This window comes from Lathamus discolor, chromosome Z, assembly GCF_037157495.1.
Source record: "Lathamus discolor isolate bLatDis1 chromosome Z, bLatDis1.hap1, whole genome shotgun sequence".
Lineage (NCBI taxonomy): Eukaryota > Metazoa > Chordata > Aves > Psittaciformes > Psittacidae > Lathamus > Lathamus discolor.
Window position 1 is genome coordinate 3,846,031 of NC_088909.1, and position 21,399 is coordinate 3,867,429.

Sequence of the window (21,399 nt, forward strand, 5' to 3'; positions counted from 1 at the left end):
CAGAGAGGCGATGGGAGGGGATGAGAAACGCCGAGGGCGGGGAGCGGGGGGAAGCAAATGGAATCGTGATCCCTGGATGCTCAGGGGGGTATCCAGGTGCTCCCCATCGCCATGTCCGTCCCCCCCCCCTCGCTGTGTCACCCCCTCCACTGTGACCCCGCGGCACGGGGGTTAACCGAGCGTGGGTTATTGTCTGGCAGCGCCTCGCTCGCAGCGTGACGCCCCGAGACAGGGAGGTAATTAGAGCAGAGCCTGGCACGCACAATGAGCCTTAATGCAGGCGGCAGAGGTGGCGGGGACGGGGTGGGGGGGAATGACAACACCCTTTGTGCAGGCTGCGGTGACCTTGGGACTGTCCCCCACAGCCAGGGACTGGGACTGGATGGGGAAGGGATGCAGGGTGATAAGGGATGCTGCCTTCCTGCTCCTATAGCCGCTAAACAGAGAAGATGCAATGGAAAAGGATCGCTTTTAAACCCAACTTGACTTGATGGAGGTCACACCCCCAATTGTCAGACCCTGTGGGGTTTCTCGTCACCCTTGCCATGGGGTTCATCCCCAGCCGATGTGGGTGATGGAAGGGAGCAAGCTTCATCCCGGTGCCGGGATGGGGGGCTGATGGAAGATGGATGAGAGCCTGCGGGGAGGCTGGGATGCTCATGAGCTGACCTCTGGTTTATGGCTGTTATCAAAGGCCTGTTGGATTTCCATGGGCTGTGTCTGCATCCTCCATGGGTAATTAATAGGTAACCTATTAGCACTGCTCCAGCTTCAGCACCCTCTCTGTTGGTGCCCCCCCCGCATAACCCCTACAGACCCTCACTCTTTCCAGCCCATCTTTGGACGCGCTGGGTGCAGGAAGATGCTCCGGTGGATGCGTCCTCCTGCATGTACTGGTGCCATCTGGGACCCTGCAGGCACAGTGGTACCCACTAAGGGTCTTGGGGTGGGGAGACAGCAGGGACCCCTGCATCCTCTGTGGGCTCCCTGCCATTGCCTAATGCCTGTCTTGGTGTTTGTCTCTTTGCCTTCCAGCAAGAAGCAGGGTCTCGGGGCAGCAGCAGCAGCAGCGGCCGCGAGCGCCTCATCTCGGAGCCCCCCCTCTCGCAGGAGAAAGCGGGGGGCCCCACCGTCCCTTCCCATCTCCTGGGGACCCCCTACTCCTTCGGGCTGCCCCCCAGCTCCGTGGTCCAGGACTCCCGCTTCCCACCTCTCAAGTGAGTCCAGCGTCAATGAATGGGGAAGGGGTTGCGGGATGCAGGTATCCCCTGCGAGCTCTGGTCCTGTTGAGCATCCTGAAGGGGTGACATCCCCATGGGGGACAGGCTGGGATGTGACCATCTCCCTGCTCCCCCCCAGCCTGCAGCGGCCGGTCCACCACGTGGTGCCTCCGAGCGCGGTCACCGAGGATTACCTGCGCAGCTTCCGTCCCTACCACACCGCCGAGGACCTCCGCATGTCCTCCCTGCCGCCCCTCGGCCTGGACCCGGCTGCTGCTGCTGCTTACTACCACCCCAGCTACCTGACGCATCACCCCTTCCCGCACCCTGCCTTCAGGTGGGCATCACCACAAGGGTTGGAGCCAGCTCCGGGAAGGATGGTTGGGCTGCACCTAAGGGCATCTTGGGGCTCTCCAGACCCATCTCCGAGCACAAGGCAGCCCACATCCAGCTTGATGGGAAGGGAATTGGGGGTTTCTTCCTAACCCTGTGTGATGCATCCCTCTGAGCGTTCCTGTCTCCCCAGGATGGACGAGTCGTACTGCCTGTCAGCGCTGCGGTCCCCCTTCTACCCGCTGCCAGCGCCGGGCTCGCTGCCACCCCTGCACCCCTCAGCCATGCACCTGCACCTCTCGGGGGTACGGTACCCCCCTGAGCTCTCGCACTCTTCCCTCTCTGCCCTGCAGTCCGAGCGCATCTCCAGCCTCGCCGCAGAGAGGTACGGAGGGGCGATGCGTGGGACAGTGGATGGATAGGGCGCTCCAAGGGATGCCGACATCCACCCGGGGGGTGTTTGGGGTTGGGATTTTCCTGTTGCGCTTCTCTTGGCAGGCTGCAAATGGATGAGGAGCTGCGGCAGAGGGAGCGTGAGCGCGAGCGGGAGCGGGAGAAGGAGCGGGAGCGAGAAGCCGACCGAGAGCGGGAGAAGGAGCGCGAACGGGAGCGCGAACGGGAGAAGGAGCTGGAGAGGGAGCGGGAGAAGGAGCGCGAACGGGAGCTGGAGAGGCAGCGGGAGCGCGCCCGGGAGAAGGAGCTGAGCATGGTGAAAGCCATGGAAGGGCCGTTCCTCCCCGTGGCCGAGCTGCACGGGCTGCGGGGACACCCGGCCGAGGAGCGGGGCAAGCCAGCAGAACCACTGGTACCCATCAGACCAGGTACAGCATCCCTATGGGTGACACTGGGGGGGGATGCTGCCATCGGCACAGCTCGCCACGGTCCCTTTCCCCCTCCAGATGGCAAAGCCGAGGGGGTCGGTAGCCCCGGGAGGTGGCTGGGGATGGAGCCGGGCTGCCAGCTCGCTGTGCCAACAGCCCAGCTGCCGCGGCTCTTGGGGAGGCGGCGCGGTGCCGGTGCCATCTGACTCGGTCCGGTGTGGATGTGAGCCCAGTGCCTGGCATGCCCGGCAGCAGGGATGGCAGGGAGGGAGTACCGGGCTTTGGCTGGCGGCTGCCCCCCAGCTCTGCCCATATTGACGCTTGGGGGATGCGCTACACACTCCATAGTACCATGATAACCGAGAGTGCGGTCCCCCCTTTCCATGCCCTGACTCTCCGGCACCTCCTTTCCAACGCAGAGAAACTGAAGGACTCGGTGTTGCCGACACCAAAGCCTATCCAGCACCCGCTGCACCCACCACCGGCCTCACACCACCCTGTGCCCAGCCTCATCCCCAACCACAACGTGTTCCCGCTGCCAGGAAGCAGCGCGGCCACGGCGCTCCTCATCCACCGCACCAATGAGGAGGAGAAGTGGCTGGCGCGGCAGCGCCGGCTGCGCCAAGAGAAGGAGGATCGGCAATCCCAAGTCTCAGAGTTCCGGCAACAAGTGCTGGAGCAGCACCTCGACATGGGGCGCGCGCCGAGCCAGCCTGAGCCCGAGCATCGCCCCGAGCACCCCAGGTAGGGATGCTGCATCAGGGATGAAGCCTCCGTCCCCAAACCGTAGCTGTTTTCCCACCTCACAGCAATCCCTGTATAAAACCTATACATCTACAAACATATCTATATAACACCTATAGGGGTTTTTGCTGTTACCCCATTGCTCTGCCTGCCCCATTACCCAGCTCTCCCCCCCCATTAGGTACCCATTAGGTACCCAGCATCCATCGCCGTGCCCCCCGCACATCCCCGCTGCGCTCAGCCGGTGCCAGCAGGTCCCCGCCACGCGGTGCCAGCCAGGCCGGCTGTGCTGGCAGCGCCGGGCATCACCGGTGCCCGACATCTGCGCGGCGGCAGGCAGCGAGCCCGGGAGGTGGCCACGGGCCAGCAGCAAGTGGCCAGGAGCTGCCCAGGCACCGTCACCGCTAATTGCAGCTCCCCACTGTGTGGTGTACCCAGGCAATGGGATGCCCTGGTTTTTTTTTGGGGGGGGCACATGTCCCAAAGCCATGTGGTGTTGTTGGGGGGCAGAGCAGTGTGGCTGCACCCCCTGGTTGGCTTGCTGGGCTGTTAAGCAGTGCAGACGCATCCAGCCAGCTCTGCCGCCGGCTCCTTTTGTTATTTTTGGGTATCCAGGGGATTAGCGCGGCTCATGGAGGATAATAAGGAGCGGATCATGGGGCGGCACAAAGGCGAGTGCCTGTCACAGCATCCCTTCCCCATACACTCCTTCCATCCCAGATGGGAGAGGAGAGGGTGAGGTCACCCCAAAACACCTGCAGATGGGGTTACTGCATCCTTATCCTCATCCTCATCACCATCCCCATCCGCATCCTCATGAGGACATCCCCACCCCATTCCTATCCTCATTCTCATCCTCATCCTTGTCCTCCTCCCCATTCTCATCCCCATCCCCACATCCCCATCCCCATCCCCACCCTGAGGCTGATGAGGACCATTCCCAGCAGGGCAGGCGATGCTTCCCACTCGCAGTGACAAGGTGCCGGATGGCAGCACGGAGCTGATCCCGCTGCTCCCTGCACAGAGGTCCGGGGCGCTGGAGCGGAAAAGCGTTAAATGCACAGCTTGGGCACATGAAATATTTATCCTGCTAACGGGCTGGCTCCATCCTGGCTGTCGGAGGAGGGCTGCACCAGGGAGCTGCCATTGCACAGCAGGGCTGTGCTGGCCCCAGTGGCTCTCCTGTCCCCATGGTGGGCAGCCCTGCAGCCCCTTGCTCAGCATCCTAGGGATGCAGCCGCATCCCTGCTCAACCCACACAGCTGTAACTCTGTCCCGCATCCCTCTGGGAGCTGGCACAGGAGGGGGATGTGTGTGGCAGCCCAGATGCACAAACCCCTCTTGGGTGGCCCTAAGTTATATTTCCCCCCCAAAAGCAGCTCAGTGTTGGTGTGTGGCTGGCTCTCCAGCAGCGCTACCAGCCCATCACCTCTCTCGTCCTCTCCTCTCCCCACAGGTCAGGATCCAGCCGCCATGAGCCAAGCAGCCGGGAGCCAGGGCAGCACTTCGGTGGGCCCCCACCACTCATCTCGCCTAAGCCCCAGCACCACCCGGTCACCACATCCCTCTGGAATCCCGTCTCGCTGATGGAGAGTCCCCCTGATCCACCCCGGCGCCTCCCAGAGCCTCACACTCTCCATGGCCACCCGGCCCCCTTCGAGCCCAGCCGTCAGGGCATCCCCCTGGTGAAGGTGGAGAGGGTCTTCTGCCCGGATAAGCTGGAGGAGGCGACGAGGAAGAGGGATGCTCTGGAGAAATACCCTCCAGGACGGGAGCCCGTCGCTGCGGAGCACGGGAGCTTCACCCATGCCCCTTTCCTAGCCGAGCTGGAGAAGTCCACACAGAGCATCCTGAGCCAGCAAAGACCCCCGGCCACCCCCTTCACCGATGCCACCAAGCCCAGCTCGCCCTACAGACCCCCCCAGCCCCGCGCTCAGGACCCCATGTACATCTATGACGAGTTCGTGCAGCAGCACCGCAGGCTGGTCAGCAAACTGGACCTGGAGGAGCGCCGGCGGCGGGAGGCCAGGGAGAAAGGTGAGGTGCCGGGTTGGAATTGTGCCGGGGGTCCCCCCTCCACCAGCACCGGGACCTGGTGGTGGTGATGGGGCAGCCGGTGGGTCTCCCGGGAATGCCGTCATCCCGCAGTGTGAATGCTCCGGCAAGCCGTGCGGCGCGGTAAATCCTCCACTGTAGACATACCCAATTAATAAATGATGAACTGAGGCTAATAAGCGGCCTTTAAATATTAATGGGAATGTGTGAGCAGGGATAAGAACAGCGGTGAGGAAGAGATGGAAGGCTTGGGGAGGCTCAGCCGCAGCATACCCCCGGCTGTGCCCCATTAACCTGCCTGTTGAGCACCCCAGCAGCCTTCCCAAAGCGATGCTGAGCGGGGATACAGGAGTGGGTGATGCTCTCCAGGGTACCACAGCTGATGGAGGCGGGGGACAGGGTTGTGTTGGGTTACACCCCCTGCCCTGTGGGACCCACACTGGAACCCATTAACCTGCATTGCTGCACCACCAGCAGGGTCCCACTGTGTTCCTATGGTCCCAGCAGCTTCCCCGGGGTCCCGGCAGGATGCCTTGGTCTCCCCAGTCTCACGCCAGCCTCTGCCCATCCCCAGGTTACTACTATGATCTGGACGACTCCTGTGATGACAGTGACGAGGAGGAGGTGCGGGCCCATCTCCGCTGCGTGGCCGAGCAGCCCCCATTGAAGCTGGACACGTCCTCCGAGGTACTGATGGCACTCGCTGTCCCCCGTCCCCGCTGTCCCCCATGGGGGCAGCTCCTCCTTGGGCATCAGCGACCAGGGCTGTGGTGCTGCCACCATCCCCAGCTGGCTGCAGAGGCAGCAGGGGGTTATGGATGAGGATGGGGACAGGGATGGGAGTGGGGATGGAAGTGGAGGTGGCGATGGGGACAGGGATGAAGATGGAGGTGAAGATCGGGATGAGGATGGGGATAAGGGTGGGGATGGAGACGGGAATGGGGACAGGAATGGAGACAGGGATGAGGATGGAGATGAGGATGGCAATGAGGACAGGGATGAGGATGGAGACAGGAATGTAGGTGGGGACAAGATTGGGGATGAAGATGAGGATGGAGATGAGGATGCGGGTGGAGTTGGGAATGCATATGTGGAAGGGGACAGGGATGAGGATGGGGAAGAGGGCAGAAATAGAGGTGGGGATGGGAACAGGAATGGGGATGGGAATAAGGATGAAGATGAGGATGGCAACTGGGACAGGGATGAGAATGCGAAAGGGGACAGGAATGAGGATGGGTACAGAAATGGAGGTGGGGATAAGGATGAGGATGGGAACGGAGACAGGAATGGAGATGGGAGAGCGGACAGGAATGGGGATGGGCAGAGGAATGGAGGTGGGGATAAGGATAGGGATGAAGATGAGGATGGGAATGGAGACAGGAATGGAGATGGGGGTGGGGACAGGAATGAGGATGGGGAAGGGGACAGGAATGGGGACAATGATAAGGATGGGGACGAGGATGGGGACAGGAACAGGGATGAGGATGGGGATGGAGATGAGCATGGGCACAGGGATGGAGGTGGGGATGAGGCTGGGTACCACTCCAGTGGTGACCCTGCTCTGCTCTCCCCCTCTGCGCCCCAGAAGCTGGAGTTCCTGCAGCTCTTCGGGCTGACCACGCAGCAGCAGAAGGAGGAATTGCTGAGCCAGAAGCGGCGCAAACGCCGGCGGATGCTGCGGGAGAGGAGCCCCTCGCCTCCTACAGTGCAGAACAAGCGCCGCACGCCCTCCCCGCGCCTCCCGCTCTCCACCCGGTACAGCCCCGACGAGATGAACAACAGCCCCAACTTCGAGGAGAAGAAGCGCTTCCTCACCATCTTCAACCTCACGCACATCAGTGCCGAGAAGAGGAAAGGTAACAGCCATGCCCCGCGCACGCTGGGGGCCAACACTGGCTGGGGGGGGGGGGGTCCCCATTCCCTGGTTTGGGGGGTGCTGCAGAGGGGTCCTACCTGGGGCTTTGAGCTTGCTCTGCTGAGCAGAGGCTACACTAAACCTCAGCTTCCCATGCCGCAGACAAAGAGAAGCTGGTGGAGATGCTCCAGGCCATGAAGCAGAAGACCACGCCGGCTGCTGTGGTGGTGAAGAGCTCCCCACGGGACAGCCCCAGCGGCCCCGCCACTGGTGAGCATCCTTGGTGTTATTCCCTGGGTCTGGGCTGGATGGGAGCATCCCTGCGGGTATGGCTTTGCCTTGTTGAGGGACGCGAAGCCCTTACTGCTCCTTCTCTACCCAAAGAGCCACCGGTGCCGCCGCTCCTGCTGGATCCGGATAAACCCATGGGCATCACCGTGTCCATGCTGGAGGGGCAGAAGACAGCAGAGCCGGGCAGGTTAGACCAGCTGAGACCACAGGAGCCACCAAGGGCTAAGGAGATGGGTGCCACGCTGGCAGAGAAGCCGCGGCTGAGTGATGGGCACCCTGGGAAGAAGGGACTGAGCATCCTCAGCTACGTCAGGGGTCCGCTCCCCAAGGACATCCCGGTGCCATTGTCCCACAGCATGAATGGCAAGAGCAAGCCCTGGGAGCCATTCATTGCTGAGGAGTTTGCCCATCAGTTCCATGAATCCGTGCTGCAGTCCACCCAGAAGGCGTTGCAGAAGCACAAAGGTAAGGGCAGGGGTCCGGGGAGCTGGTTGGGTACCACTGGGGTGACATCCGTATAGGGTGGGAGATCTGCTTTTTCCCCCTCCACTGGGGTTCGGCACCACTGAGGGCACAAAACCCACTGGGAGCCTCATTGCTGGAGCATCCCTACAGCTCATTGATGAAACTAAGGATAAGGCAATGGGATCCCAGCAGTATGCTTCCAGCGCCTGAAGGGGGCCTGCAGGAAAGCTGAAGGGGGACTTTATACTAGGGAGAGGCCAAGGGGAATGGCTTTAACCTGCCCGAGAGGAGACTGAGATGAGCTCTTAGGCAGAAGCTCTTCCCTGTGAGGGTGCTGAGGCGCTGGCACAGGGTGCCCAGAGAAGCTGTGGCTGCCCCATCCCTGGCAGTGCTCAAGGCCAGGTTGGACACAGGGGCTTGGAGCAAGCTGCTCCAGTGGAAGGGGTCCCTGCCCGTGGCTGGAGCTGGAACCGGATGAGCTTTAAGGTCCCTTCCAACTCAGACAAGTCAATGGTTCTATAATACAGCTCCATTCCCCAAATTCATGCATTTTGGTGGGTGAGGAAAACAAAGTTATTCCAGTGTGCAGGGGGTGATGAAAACCCATGGAAGATGCTGCAACACCCCCCCACACACACCCCTAAAGGGCCTGGGAGAAAGAAAATAAATACCTTGAGGGTAGCGTCTTTCTCAGTGAAGGGCAGCTCTGGGATGGGGCACACACACAGGGAGCAGGTTGGGAATACCGGGAATGGGCTGGAGCTGACACTTGGTACCCACAGGGGGGACAGCGGAGCAGAACCACAAGCTCGATGCCTCCATCCACTACAACATCCCTGAGCTGCAGGCCTCCAGCCGCCTGGCTGCCCCCTCGCACAATGGCACAGCCGAGGGGCCGCTGCCCCACCGGGCATTGCCCCCGCTGCCCCATGACTCAGCATCCGAGGAAGAGGAGGATGAGGAGGAGGAGGAACAGGAAGAAGAGGAGGAAGAGTACCCCAGGCCCAAGTGGCAAGGGATCGAGGCAATTTTTGAAGCTTACCAGGAACATATAGAAGGTAGGGGATGGGAATAGGGGGTAAACCCCACTTTATGCCTCAGTTTCCCCTTAGGTGAAATCACCCCATGCCTATAGCAGGCAGATCCGGCTCCTGCTGGGATGGGCTGGGAAGCACTGGTGGCTCCCAGCAGTGCAGGAGCAGCATGAGAACATGAGGCACTGTTGAAATTTGATGTATATGTGAAAAATTCATGTATTCACACTACCCAGTGTCCTCCCAGCAGGACCTGGAGGCTCCCTGTGGGCAGTGTGAGGACCAGGGATGCTCTGGGATGCTGGAGGCATCCTCCGCGGTACCCTGGTCCTGCGCTGTGCATGGAGCCAGAGGAATCAGCGCTCACCCCTTGTCCTTTGGGTTTTGCAGAACAAAACCTGGAGCGCCAAGTGCTGCAGACCCAGTGCCGGCGGCTGGAAGCCCAGCACTACAGCCTGAGCCTGACGGCAGAGCAGCTTTCGCACAGCATGGCGGTGAGTGGAGCTCCCATAGCACAACGGTACCCTCCAGTGCCACCATTCTTTCCCCCCATAGAGACACCCAGCATCCCCCTGCAGGCACCCTGCATCCACATACAGGCACCCAGCATCCTCACATAGGCACCCTACATCCACATATAGGTACCCAGCATCCTCATGCAGGCACCCAGCATCCCCATACAGGCACCCTTCATCCCCATACAGGTACCCAGCATCCCCATACAGGTACCCAGCATCCCCATACAGGTGCCCAGCATCCCCATACAGGCACTCAGCATCCCCATACAGGTACCCAGCATTCCCATACAGGCACCCTTCATCCCCATACAGGCACCCTTCATCCCCATACAGGTACCCAGCATCCCCATACAGCCGCCCAGCATCCCCATACAGGTAGCCAGCATCTCCATACAGGTGCCCAGCATCCCCATGCAGGCGCCCAGCATCCCCATGCAGGCACCCTTCATCCCCATACAGGCGCCTAGCATCCCCATACAGGTACCTAGCATCCCCATACAGGCACCTGGCATTCCCATACAGGTACCGTGCATCCTCATATAGACACCCTACATCCACATACAGGCACCCAGCATCCCTATACAGGCACCCAGCATCCCCATGGGGCAGCCAGGCGAGCCCAGCACCCCATGAATGATCCCGTTCCAGTGCCTTCCTGCCCTGACTCCTTCTTAATTCCTGCAGGAATTAAGGACCCAGAAGCAGAAGATGGTCTCGGAGCGCGAGCGCCTGCAAGCTGAGCTGGATCACCTGCGGAAGTGCCTTGCCTTGCCTGCAATGCAGTGGTCTAGGGGTTATTTCAAGGGGTATCCCAGGTGACGCTCCTTTGGGGATAAACCGAACATATAGTCTAGAAATAATAATCTATTTTATTACCTTGAATATTTAATATTTTTCACTGGGAGGTTTGAAGCTAAAAAAAAAAAAAGAAAAAAAATTAAAAAAAATTAAAAAAAAAAAAAAGAACAATAAAAAAAGAACTAAAATGGAGAATGTGCCATGCATGAAGCAAAGGAGCACGGGGAGCCCACCCGATGCAGAGCAGATCCCATCCCATCCCTTGCCCTCTGCAAGAACCGGGCTCTCCTCTTGGGGGCCAGGGCACTGCAGCCCCCCCCTTTATTTTTCCACCCACCCCACATTTTATAGCGCTCATTTTTTGTTGTTTCCTTTTCTAAATGACAATTCCAAGACTCCACCGACAACACTAAAGCCGGAGGAGCCCCATGGGGCCGAGTGCGGGATGGCCCCCCCCCATTCCCCAGAGCCCCCCCTTTCCTGGGGCTTCCCATTGGAAATGCACTTGGCTATAAAACATTAAAGTCAATAAACTGGTTGAAGGTACCTTTCTGTTCCTGTTTGGTGGGGAATGGGGCACTGAGGTGGGGTTAAACCTTGTCCGAGCCATCACCCCCCCTGAGTTTAGAAGCCGAGGAAAAAGGTGCTTCAGCCTCGTACTGTGTATATATATTAAAGAAAAGTTTTGTATGTTTTTATTACTTTAATTATTGTTATAAAAAGCTTGCCTTTTTTTTTTTTTTTTTTTTAATGCTTTTGCCTTTTTTTTTTTTCCTTTTTGCTTTTTTCCTTGCCCCTTTTTATTATCTTTCTATTTTGGCAAAAGGATTGAACCGCTTTTAGTGTTTGTACTGCTGCTGGTCAGGACAGAAAAGATGCTGAAGTGTTTTAAAAGCATTTAAAAAGCAGGCAAAACAAATCACCTTTTCCAGTGGGGGCAGATTCTGTCCCTCTGGAATCAGAGCTGAGCCCTTCCAATGCCTTCTCCCACCTGATTTTGGGGATATTTTTACCTTTTTTTGTTTAGCTTCTTTGTCTTTTTACCCATTTTGTTTCCTGGGTCTGTTTCTGGTCATAGCTCCATTGTGGGTATCACAGCTCCGGGTGCAGGCTCCATTTATCAAACCAATAACACAAATCAATTGCGCCAAGAGGATTGTTGGGGATAGGTGATACTGGGGTGTCTTTATCCCCCCCAGAACACCAAGACAATCAGTAGGCAGTTTGGCCGTGGGGAGATGGGGTTTGCCCATAGGGGCTTATGGCTTGCCATGGTGTTGGTGGCACCACCAACCTCCTCAGGCTGGGGCAGCAGGTTCAGCCTTGTCACCATTTGCAGCCACTTGCTCATCATCGCATGCCCCAGCTCCCCAAGGAGGCTTTTTTGTAAGATATAATAATAGTTATTTATTATTTTTCTCTTAATTCACCACGAGACAAGCTCACGTCTACGGGAAAAGGTGACCTCTGCTTTCTGCTTTAAATTCCCTTGTTGCACTCGCAAAGAAAGCATTAAAACACCCCCCGCTTTTATTCCCCTGTCCCTGCTCCCTGGTCTGCCATTGGCTTCACCAAATAAAAGAAAGCTGTGCGAGATTAAAAAGCAAAAAGCCCTTGTGACAGAAATTAGTTTAATCTTTCTTAAACCCCCGATTGCGTCGCCAGCCTCTGGCCTCGCTGCTGCCAACTCCGGGCTTCACAATGAATTTTAACACAGCAAAATAACGCTGCTGCTCGACTCGCTTCTTCCCTTTCCCCTGCGCTGTGATGGGGAGGAAGCCAGGGATGGGAAATCATCAGCGATTTATCCCTCTCCTCCACTGAGCTGTGGTGGAGGAGCCTGGCTGGGCTGTAGCATCACTTCATAGCAGCTCCTGTATTCGTAGCAGCTCCCATACTGAGGCTTTTCCCCCCCATTTACCAGCCCAAAAATCACGTTTTTTGGAGCAGTTCCTCAGTATTACTCCCCCAGGGCCATGGTGAGCGGTCGTGTTTGTACCTACCCTATGCAGAATTGATCTCAAGCAGATGTGCCAGAGCCCAGGAGGGCTGCGAGGAGGGAAAGGCAAGGCAGAGCCCGCTGGGGGCAGTTTAGATGCTGTGAAATAAAAACCCAAAAAAGGAGGAAAAAAAAAAGAAACAACCCCTAAACATGTTTCTAAGTGTACTTGTTTGACTTAATTGTAATGTAATATATTATTTGTTGAATGTAGTAATTAGGTATTTATGAATATATTGCTGTAATTTCTGAAAACATCCAAAAGAAACAAAGAAAATAAACTCTTCCACAACAACGGCAAAAGGATTCTTTCTCCCTCACTCACAGAGACACTATGGGGAAGCTCTGAGCATCCTCACCTTGTCATCATAGCCCTTTGCTGGCAGCCCTGGCTGCAGGCAGGGCACAGATGGCAGGCAGGAGCTGCCCAGATGCTCAGGGAAGGGCAGCGCTCGCCACCCTTTGGGTTGGAGCCGGCATTTCCCCTTCGTCCGGAATAATTACATCTGCCATCAACACAGCCCGACGCCAGGGAGGATCCTGCCCTTGCCTGTCGGTCTGCCGCAGGGGGAATGGGGCTGGAGCCAAAGGAGGAGAGACGTGGGTTTTTCCATGGTTTAACCCATGGATGCTCTGTGCGCAGAATGATGGCATTCAGGCGGCTGAAACCACTGCTTTTATTCCTTGTTTCACACACACACACACATGGTTTCAGGTTGAAACAGCAAGTCAGACGTGATGTTACAAGACAGCCTGGTATGGAGAGGGGAAAACCCTTTTCTTTTGTCCTCCTCCAAAGAGCAGCTGGATCTGCTTCCCAGCTGATCTCCCCAGCAGACACCTCTCATTGCCCACACATCAGTTCTCCTTTCCAAGGCTCTCAGAAAGATCCATGGCAAAGCAACGCCTGGAAATTTACTGCTTTCAAGCCAGTGTGTGGCCTTTGCTGCCCTCAGAAGTTCCCTCTATGAAGTACACCCACTCTTGAGGGCGCAGAGATCCGCCCGGCCCCATTAGGCAGCAGCAGGGTAGCGCTGGCAAGCCAGCACCTGCATTAAAGCAGATCTCTTAGCCCCAAGAGGCCCACCTCTGAAGCGAGGAGCAACTGCAGGGATGCTACCGTTCTATCGGCAGCTCTGGAGCCATTCCCAGCCGGCTGGAAGGCTGCCTGCAAAGAGAGGGTTTAGGCTGCTGAGGAGATGCTGTATGGAGATGGGTGGCTTCGGATGTGTATAGGGAGATGGAGGCTTGGCCAGATGAAGGACCAGGGGCAAGATGTGGAGCCTGCTCTCTTCCACTGCCCTCTCCTGTAGGGTTTGGGGGCTGACCTGGCTGGAACCTCAGAAATCCTGGGAATGGGCAGCCTCGCCAGGCTGAAGGTTAGTTCGGAGCTTGTACATGCGATCTAAGGCTTGTGTGAGGAAAGTACCGGTTGTGTTGATCTCCATCAAGGTTAAGTTGTCCAGCTAGAAGAGAAGAATAGCGGTATCTGTGGCAACAAGGGAGGACGAGGAACTCGGAACGCAGCTCCGCAGCCCATGCTTTCCCTTCGGTTACTTGGGTTATTCCCAGCTGCCACCCCCCAACCCATCAAACACAAGCACACGAGGTACAAGAGCGCCGTTTCCATACGGCACCGCGAGCTGCAACCAGCCCATAAAGCGAGGTTTCAGCATATGGCTTGAGCTCCCAACTGCCGTACCCACAGCCCAGGGAAAAGGAAAAACATGCCCCAACCAGCGTTTCCAGGAGCAGCTCTCATCAGTCACAAGCCCACACAATCGCACGGCATCTGGAACGCTCCCAAGCACCGCGCTTGGCAAAGCCTTCGCCGCGCGTCCCCGCCGCACCTTGGCATGAACCTCCTGCTGCCTGACGAAGCTGTCTGCAGACAGCCGCAGCTTGGCTATCCGGGTGTCCCAGGTATCCTTCACCAGCGTGCGGATCTCGTCGGCCTTGGGGATGTTGTCTGAGGCACTAAAGGAAGAGAAGGAAAGCATCAGAACAGGCGAGGGACTCGTATGTTATGTCACCGGTATAAGACATGTTGGCAGCTCTTCAGCCCTCTGAGGCATAAGCAGAACAGTTTGCTATGGGGGGGGGGGGGGGTTGGAAACACACCACCCTGCAAGTCAACACTCAAATCCAGCCTGGTGCTTCTGCTGCTGGGATTTCTGGGATGGTTTATTTACCCGGGAATGCTCAGCTCTAACGCAGCATCTGGTTCTCGCTAGAATCCTTCTGCTCTTTAATTGCCCAGCTGGTACGAGGTGCAAGGAGGGCCAATAACCCGGCCAAAGTCACCAGCAGCCAGGGAATTGGAAGGACTCAGCTGTGATTAGAGCCCCGGCTCTGTGCTCTCGTGGCTCTATCAGAAAGTATTAAGTTGAAAGGGCTCTACGAGTTGTGCCACATCCTCCCACCGAGGCAATTCAGCGCCGCCATAAGGACCTTGAGAGATCAGCTCAACTCGCACGGGCAGAGCTGTCAGGGTTATTGTAGCGTGAGTGAAGGAGCTGCGTGCCAAGAGTGTCATCTCCAGAGGAAAAGCCAGTGCTTAAATGACCACCCCGCCATAATCGAGGGCTTAAAGTCAGAAGAGCCCGCGCTGAGCGAATACGAGCCAGCACATTTCACAAGTGAAATGCCTCAGCAGGCAGGAGTGCAGGCTCTGAATAGCCCTCGGTCTCCTGCTTCCGAGGCTGAGGAAAAGAGGAGCTTTCCTCCCGCAGGAGAGCCAAGCAAGAAGCCTGTGCGCTTTAGGCTGCCGAACAGATTGCAGCCATGGAACGTGTTGCTGATCCTCAAGGCCTCTATGCTCAGCTGCCGCTCAATAGCGCGGCACAGCCCCAATTATCAGGCCAGGGAACAAGCAAATCCATGAGGCGCAAAGTTACCACGGGAGGGAACTGCTGCAGCGAGATCTTGGCACACCATGGAATGAAACCCCATTAACTCTCACTTCCCCACCGCCCTCTGGGGCTGCTGCCAACCAAAGCCTGCGCTGAGTGTGTGCTCGGGTGGAAACCGTGACGTTTCCTACTCACTAGTTCAACAGCAGCTTTGTGAGCTCCATGTAGTAGGGGCTGGGCATCTGAGTGAAGGTGTCCTCTTTGCGCTCCTGGTCCCGGATTTCCTCCAGTTTCCCTAACAATACAAGCAGGAACGGTTGGGCACTGACACAGCTTCAACACTCATTTTTACCCCCATCAAGAAAACCCATGTACTGTTTCTGCAGGACTCTGAGGACAGGAAAAGGCTTCTGGAATGAAGCACACAGGGATGCTGACACGGATATTGAAGCTGTGCGTAGCGCACACCATGCCGGAAGGCTGGATCTGCCTCAGCTCCATCCCCAAGCCTGTCAGGAGATGTTCCCTGCAGCCACAAGGCGCTGTCAGCAATGTTTCTGCCCTTGAATGAATACAGCAGGAGCGCTTGATGCAAGTCTCCCTCTTCCTGCAGCTCTGTTGAGTGTTTACTTCTCCTGCTTCTCAGTTTCCCTCGAGACTACAAAAGGGAAGGTGTCATCATTCTCACTTTTAAGAGTGAGAACCTCCCATTTCCGATGAAGATCATTTCATGGAGTGAATGAGCTGGTGATTAACACGCAAGTGCGCTCTCTTAGGTCTCCCTCCTCACACAGGGTCATCTGAGGTTCCCGAAGCTCTGTGAGATCTGTAAGTGCTGCTCAGAACACCCAGTCACCACTGGGGAATGCAAGTGTCAGGGCTGGGGATTCAATCTGTTCTTCCTCCTCACCAGAGGAACAGAAGGTAAATACATGAGGGAAGATTAAATCTCCTGTCAATATAAAGAACTCCAGCAGTGGGAAATCAGATCCTCCCTCAGACTTACTTTGTGTTTGTGGAATTAAGCTTCCCACTGAAACAGGGGAAGTTCAGGTTGGATATAAGGAAGTAGATCTTTACTGTGAGGGTGCTGAGGCGCTGGCACAGGGTGCCCAGAGGAGCTGTGGCTGCCCCATCCCTGGTAGTGTTGGACGGGGCTTGGGGCAACCTGCTCTAGTGTGAGGCATCCCTGCCCATGGCAGGGGATGGAACTGGGTGATCTTAAGGCCCTTTCCAACCCAAACCATTCCATGATTCTATAATGGTGCAAAACAGAGATTCTCATTGAACTTCTTCTTTCCGCTGCACCCACTGGAGCCCAGTCCCAAAGCCTCATCCTTACCAACATCCATCCATTCCGGAGCAATCACCCGGCACTTCTGCCTCTGCTTCAGGTTGATGGCGAGCCAGACGGGCACTTCCACTGGCAAGCCAGGATTGAAAGGGCCCAGATCTCCCTGGAAGATGAACCAAAGACAACGGTGAGGGCTCGGACACGGCAGAACTCACCTGATAACGTGGCCTTGGCCACGACTACCCTGGACACACAGCCCCTGGGCTCAGGCTGAGCACCCAGTGCCAGAGCTCCGCACCCAAGGATGCCAGTGACCCCCCAGCCCTCAGACAACGCTCAGGGGCTGCTGCCCCCCACCAGAGACATGTGCACAGCGCATCATCCCTCTCCTCCTCCCCTCTGCCCTTCATCCCAACCCTCAATCCCTCCATCCCATCACAGCAGACCCCCAACCCCTGCCCCCAAACACCCCAACCTCCTGCCCCTCAATCCCAACCCCCCAAACCCTATCCCACACCTAATCCCTGTCCATCAGCGCCCCAAACCCTGCCCCAAGCTGCATCCCCCCATCCCCGACCCCCAAGTCCTGTCCTCAAGCCCCTCAGCCCCCAATGCCCATGGAGCCCCCCAACCAGCCCCACGGCCCTGTCTCCAGCCCCACAGCCCCTGCCCGCGCCCCCCTCCGCGGCCCCACAGACCCCAATGAGATGGATCCGGTCAAGGCTGAAGTTGGGCACGATCGTCACCAGCTCCTTCTCGGCCAGGAACTCGACCTCCGCCGGCTCCATGGAGGCGGCAGCGGGGACCGGATCGGGATCGGGATGGGGACCAGGACCGGGACCGGGACCGGGACGGGGACGGGGACGGGGACGGGGACGGGGATGGGGATGGGGACTGGGATCGGGATCACGATCGCGGTCGGGATCGGGACCGAACCGGCGCTGGGACCAGGACCTGACCGTCTTACGCGCCCGCTTTCCCTATTGGCTGAGCGCCGGTGAGGCCCCGCCCACAAAACGCCGTTTCCCGCCGCGCGACGCGTTTCGCGGTTTCAGCGTGGGGGCGGAGCTCGGAGCACGCTGATTGGTCTCTCCCAGACGGCAGTTGGCCGGCGATTGGTTAACACAGACACCGCGCGGGCACGCGCCCCGCTCTGCAGCTCCGCCGGGGGGGGGCGGGGGGAGCGCTGGGTCGGTCGCAGTTGGACCAATCCCGGTGGCCCCCGGGTGGCGCTCGGCCAATCAGCGCTTAGCACTTGTTGCCAGAGCGCTGCGGGGCCTGCCGAGGCCCTGCCCTCGTCCTCTGAGCGGGTGCGCGGCTCCAGCCACTGCCGCCCCCTGGCGGCCGGGAGGAGCAGCGCCCCGCGGGGACACGCGTGGGGCCGGTTACCGTGGGGTACCGGGGCGGGCGTTACCGGGGGGGGGGGGGGGGGTCCTCCTGCGCACCCACCAGCCTCCATCAGACCCGTTCATTCATCAGCCCACCCACCCCTCCATGCCCACCTCCATCCATCCTCCCGTGCACCCACCCATCCAGTCCCCATCCATCCATCATCCATCCATCCATCCATCCGTCCGTCCGTCCGTTCGTCCATCCATCCGTCCATCCTCTATTCACTCATCCATATCTCAGAACAGCAATCAGCCCTCTTCTTGCTCTCTGTCCATGCACCACATTGCCCATCCCTCCCTCCCTTCCTCCCCTCATCCTTCCCCCCTATTCCTCCATCTAACCATTCCTCCATCCCTCCCCGCCTCCATTCAACCATCCATCCACCTCCCTCTATCCCCCCATTCATCCCTCCATCCACCCCCCCATCCCTTCACCCATTCCTCCCCCCATCCTTCCCTCCATCCATCCCCTCCTCCCTCCCTCCATCTGCCCTGCAGGTCGCCATGGAAACCGAACACCACCCCCACCCCCCCCCCCCAAATGCTGACAGCTCCCCCCAGTCCCCCTCCCCAGCTGCCTTAGGCTCAGCCTTAGGACACCCAAGGGCTCAACCCCAGCCCTTGGGGTGAGGATCACCTCGGGGGTACCCCCAGGCTGGGCTACGGGGCTAAACCTCGGTGCTGCCCCACACCGGGGGGCTGAAGGAAGGGGTTTGGGGGGGGGGGGGGTTGGTCCCTCCGCCCCCCGTTAACGGAGCAGCCCCCGCGGCGCCGCAGCTCCACCGGGCGCGCTGTAACCGGCTCCACTCGCGTGTCTTTTGCCATCTGCTGCTGTCATTAAAGAACGAGATTTCCATCTGCTTTCACACTCCCGCCGCTCCCCGGGAACCAGCGCCCCCGGCTCCCTCTCGGGATGCGGCCGATGCTGCGGGACCACCGGGGGCGGGATGCAGGCGGTGTCCGAGCTCATTTGCAACCGGTTCCTTCGATCCGCTTGGACAAGGCAAGGAGGGGGGGATCCCTTTGTGCTGACACGGGTGATGCTGACAAGGGGTGGTTTTGGGGGTGCGGAGCCTCAGGGGCTTTATTCACCACGGGGGCCCCGCACGGTGCCACCCCCTTCCCTGTGTTTTTAGAAGAGACGAACCCCAGTCACCGGTGTCCAAAGTCACCCCTGCAATGCACGCCCCGTGTGTCCCTAAGGAGCTGGACCTGGACAACGCGCAGGATGGAGCAGGGATGGTATCCCCAGAATGCTCATGGTCAGCACTGGCTGCACGATGGTGTCCCCCCGCCCCGTCGGGCCTCTCGGGCCAGCATGGTCCCCGTCGGTGTTGGTGGCGTGACGATGATGGAGGGCACATGCAAGTGCTTCTCTCCTGGGGATGCTGCTCCTGCCTGGTCGCTGCCATTCCCGTTGCTCACACACATCTTCAAGCCTGAAGGGGCAACCAAGGGGGAAAATCAGGTGTAGGGGATGCGGTTCCCTCACCTCCCTCCCTATCTCCATGGCTCAACCCCCTTACGAGAACCCACTAGAGAACCCACCACCAGCAGCCAGGTTCGGCCTCGCACCTCCTGGTTTTGGGGTGCTCCATAGAGGTGAACACAGCAGCCAGCCCCTACACCGATCTCCTGCCGCTGGGTAAAGGATCACTTTAATCTGCCTTTTTAATCATGAGAAAAGCCCCGTGTGGTGCAGGCAGAGACCGGGGAGGTTTCAGCTCTTCCCAAGCAGGAAAATGCCCGGAGGGGACAGACACTGATATTTTAAATCTCTTTTTAATTAAGGATAAAGCCCTGCCTTACATAAGGCAGCTGGAGAAGGGGGGTGTCTTGTCTCTTACTGCAGACTCCAAGCTCACCACAGGGACCTAGAGGCACAGGGGGATGGTTTTGAGGCTCTGCCCTGGATTTGGGGATTTGGAGAGGGACTCCCTGAGCACCTCAGTTTTCCCTCTTCAGTCACTCATATTGGGCTGAGGGAGGGTCTGTGGGACCCCCAGATCCCTTAACCTCAAGCGGCAGCACCCTCAACACGGGGAGAGTGTGTATGGGTGCAGAGCGCAGTTTTGGGCGGTGCATCCCATCACAGCCGGCATCACACACTGGGTTTGAGCTTGGGAAGAAGCAGCTCCATTCCTTAGAGAGGGATGCTCATTAGCTCCCATCCCTAACCACGCAAAGGATGATTAATACGAGTGGCTCAGGGGTCAGCACTGGGATGCAGTGCTAATGGGAGATACAATATCCAGCCTTTACTCTGCTCACCCAGTGCAGCGAGGCTGGAAGCACTAAAAGCTCCCACTTCCCTCTCTCTGCAGACATCGCTTCTGCCATCCCCAGCCTAACTCCATTAAGAGAATTAAAGTTAGGGGGAAAGCAGATGGGTAGAAAGCTCCTGGGGTGGAATATCCCTGGGGAGAGCGGAGCAATGAAGGATGCTCCGGGCTGACCTCGAGCATCACATCCATACCCAGAGCATCCCACCCATGCTGGCTTTTTTCCACCTCTAGGGAAACCCACTGTGGGATGCCATCAGCCCAAGGATGCTCCAGAGTAAAGGATGCAGGATGGAGCACAGAGCCAGACCTTTATATTGTTACAGGGCTGGGACAGGGAATGGGGACATCCGAGTGATGCCTGAGCGTCATGTCACCCATGGGACTCCTTAAAAGCCACCAGTGCACTAAACCACACCAGTCCTGCCCACTTAAAGCCCCATCCATGTATAACCATCCCCAGATGCCTTCATGGAGCAGGAGAGACCCCAGCACCTTCCCAAACCTACCTTTGAGGCAGGATAACTTGAGCCCCATGTTTTCATCCTCTCAGCAGGACCCAGCTCTCCAGCCCCACCGCCGGTCCTCGCTGCTGGAGCTGCAAGAGAGATCCGGGAAGTGATGCTGGGAGGAAGGAGTGAACTGGGTTGCTCTCTAAAAGCATGCACCTATGTGTGTGGGTATATGTATATGTATGCATCTATAGGTGCCTGGGCAGAACAGGAAGCATGGGTGCATGGCAGCAAAACCACCAGTGATGTCACAGCGACTCCGTGACTCAATCTCAGCCGCTGAGTTTTGGGAGGAACTTTTGGGAGGGCAGAGAGGAGCCTGTTTCCAGGGAGGGGGGGATCCCATCCGGTCCCATCCTGGCTTTTCCACTCCTTGGGATGAATGCTGCAAACATCTGCAGGTGAGAAGGTGGTGAATGAAGGAACCAGGTTGTTATTTGTGAAGGTAACTGCTGCAGAGGATGCTGGTCTGTGGCATTGCATCCCCTGGGGCCGAGCCAGAGCAATGGGCACCAGCTGGGGATGCACTGACAAGGAGAGCTCCACCCTGCTCTATTTGGGCATCACTGATGCTCCAAGAGCTTTCAAGTGGGTAATTCCCATTGTGGGACATCTCTTTAAGATGCTGAAACCTATTCTGTGCAAAAAACTCCTTTAATGGGAAATCTTCATCCTCCTGCCCACAGCTGCCGGGAAAAGCTCCTTGGGATGAGGGTCAGCCACTCATTTTGATTCTTCCAAGCCCCGCGGCCTGCATAGGGCCAAGCAAACCCTCTGCTCCCCCTGCCCGACCTACACCGCAGCTTCACTTCACCTTTCCAAGCAGCCTGAGGTTGCCCAGCCACAGCCAGCAAGGGGAAGTGGGAACCTGCATTGCTGGGCTTAATTCTGCTTCCTTTATCAGCTCCCCACAATCACACTGAGCCTTGGCACCC

At 58.0% G+C, this 21,399-nt stretch overlaps 2 protein-coding genes and 1 long non-coding RNA gene across 8 annotated transcripts in view; 1 reads left to right on the top strand and 2 right to left on the bottom strand.

Moving 5' to 3' along the window:
- GSE1 (Gse1 coiled-coil protein) overlaps window positions 1–12,436 on the top strand; it is a 98,784-nt gene extending 86,348 nt beyond the window's left edge. For 4 of the 5 annotated variants that reach the window (XM_065661491.1, XM_065661495.1, XM_065661493.1 and 1 more), the window contains 13 exons: window positions 1,036–1,217; window positions 1,360–1,557; window positions 1,747–1,938; window positions 2,052–2,374; window positions 2,794–3,118; window positions 4,575–5,155; window positions 5,748–5,860; window positions 6,759–7,029; window positions 7,176–7,298; window positions 7,413–7,784; window positions 8,567–8,842; window positions 9,209–9,312; window positions 10,021–12,436. In XM_065661491.1, the coding sequence (XP_065517563.1) occupies window positions 1,036–1,217; window positions 1,360–1,557; window positions 1,747–1,938; window positions 2,052–2,374; window positions 2,794–3,118; window positions 4,575–5,155; window positions 5,748–5,860; window positions 6,759–7,029; window positions 7,176–7,298; window positions 7,413–7,784; window positions 8,567–8,842; window positions 9,209–9,312; window positions 10,021–10,155 (3,195 nt within the window). In that variant the 3' untranslated portion in view covers window positions 10,156–12,436. The remainder of the gene's footprint in view (window positions 1–1,035; window positions 1,218–1,359; window positions 1,558–1,746; window positions 1,939–2,051; window positions 2,375–2,793; window positions 3,119–4,574; window positions 5,156–5,747; window positions 5,861–6,758; window positions 7,030–7,175; window positions 7,299–7,412; window positions 7,785–8,566; window positions 8,843–9,208; window positions 9,313–10,020) is intronic. The other variant, XM_065661492.1, reaches the window with a different exon arrangement.
- Window positions 12,437–12,796: 360 nt separating this feature from the next.
- Window positions 12,797–17,690, bottom strand: GINS2 (GINS complex subunit 2). Of its 2 annotated transcripts, XM_065661500.1 has the most exons (6): window positions 16,978–17,690; window positions 16,328–16,442; window positions 15,181–15,280; window positions 13,984–14,110; window positions 13,462–13,599; window positions 12,797–13,301 (listed from the first exon to the last, which is right to left on the bottom strand). In XM_065661500.1, the coding sequence occupies exons 1-5, from the start codon at window positions 17,065–17,067 to the stop codon at window positions 13,474–13,476; spliced, it is 558 nt and encodes a 185-aa protein (XP_065517572.1). In that variant the 5' UTR covers window positions 17,068–17,690; the 3' UTR covers window positions 12,797–13,301; window positions 13,462–13,473. The 2 variants fall into 2 exon arrangements, with proteins under 2 accessions (XP_065517572.1, XP_065517571.1); XM_065661499.1 differs by having other exon boundaries at window positions 12,797–13,599; window positions 16,978–17,689.
- A 794-nt stretch (window positions 17,691–18,484) lies between these two features.
- Window positions 18,485–21,111, bottom strand: LOC136004945 (uncharacterized). Its single transcript, XR_010608624.1, has 2 exons — window positions 20,462–21,111; window positions 18,485–19,109 (listed from the first exon to the last, which is right to left on the bottom strand). It is a non-coding gene; the product is annotated as an uncharacterized LOC136004945 (long non-coding RNA).
- Window positions 21,112–21,399: the final 288 nt, after the last annotated feature.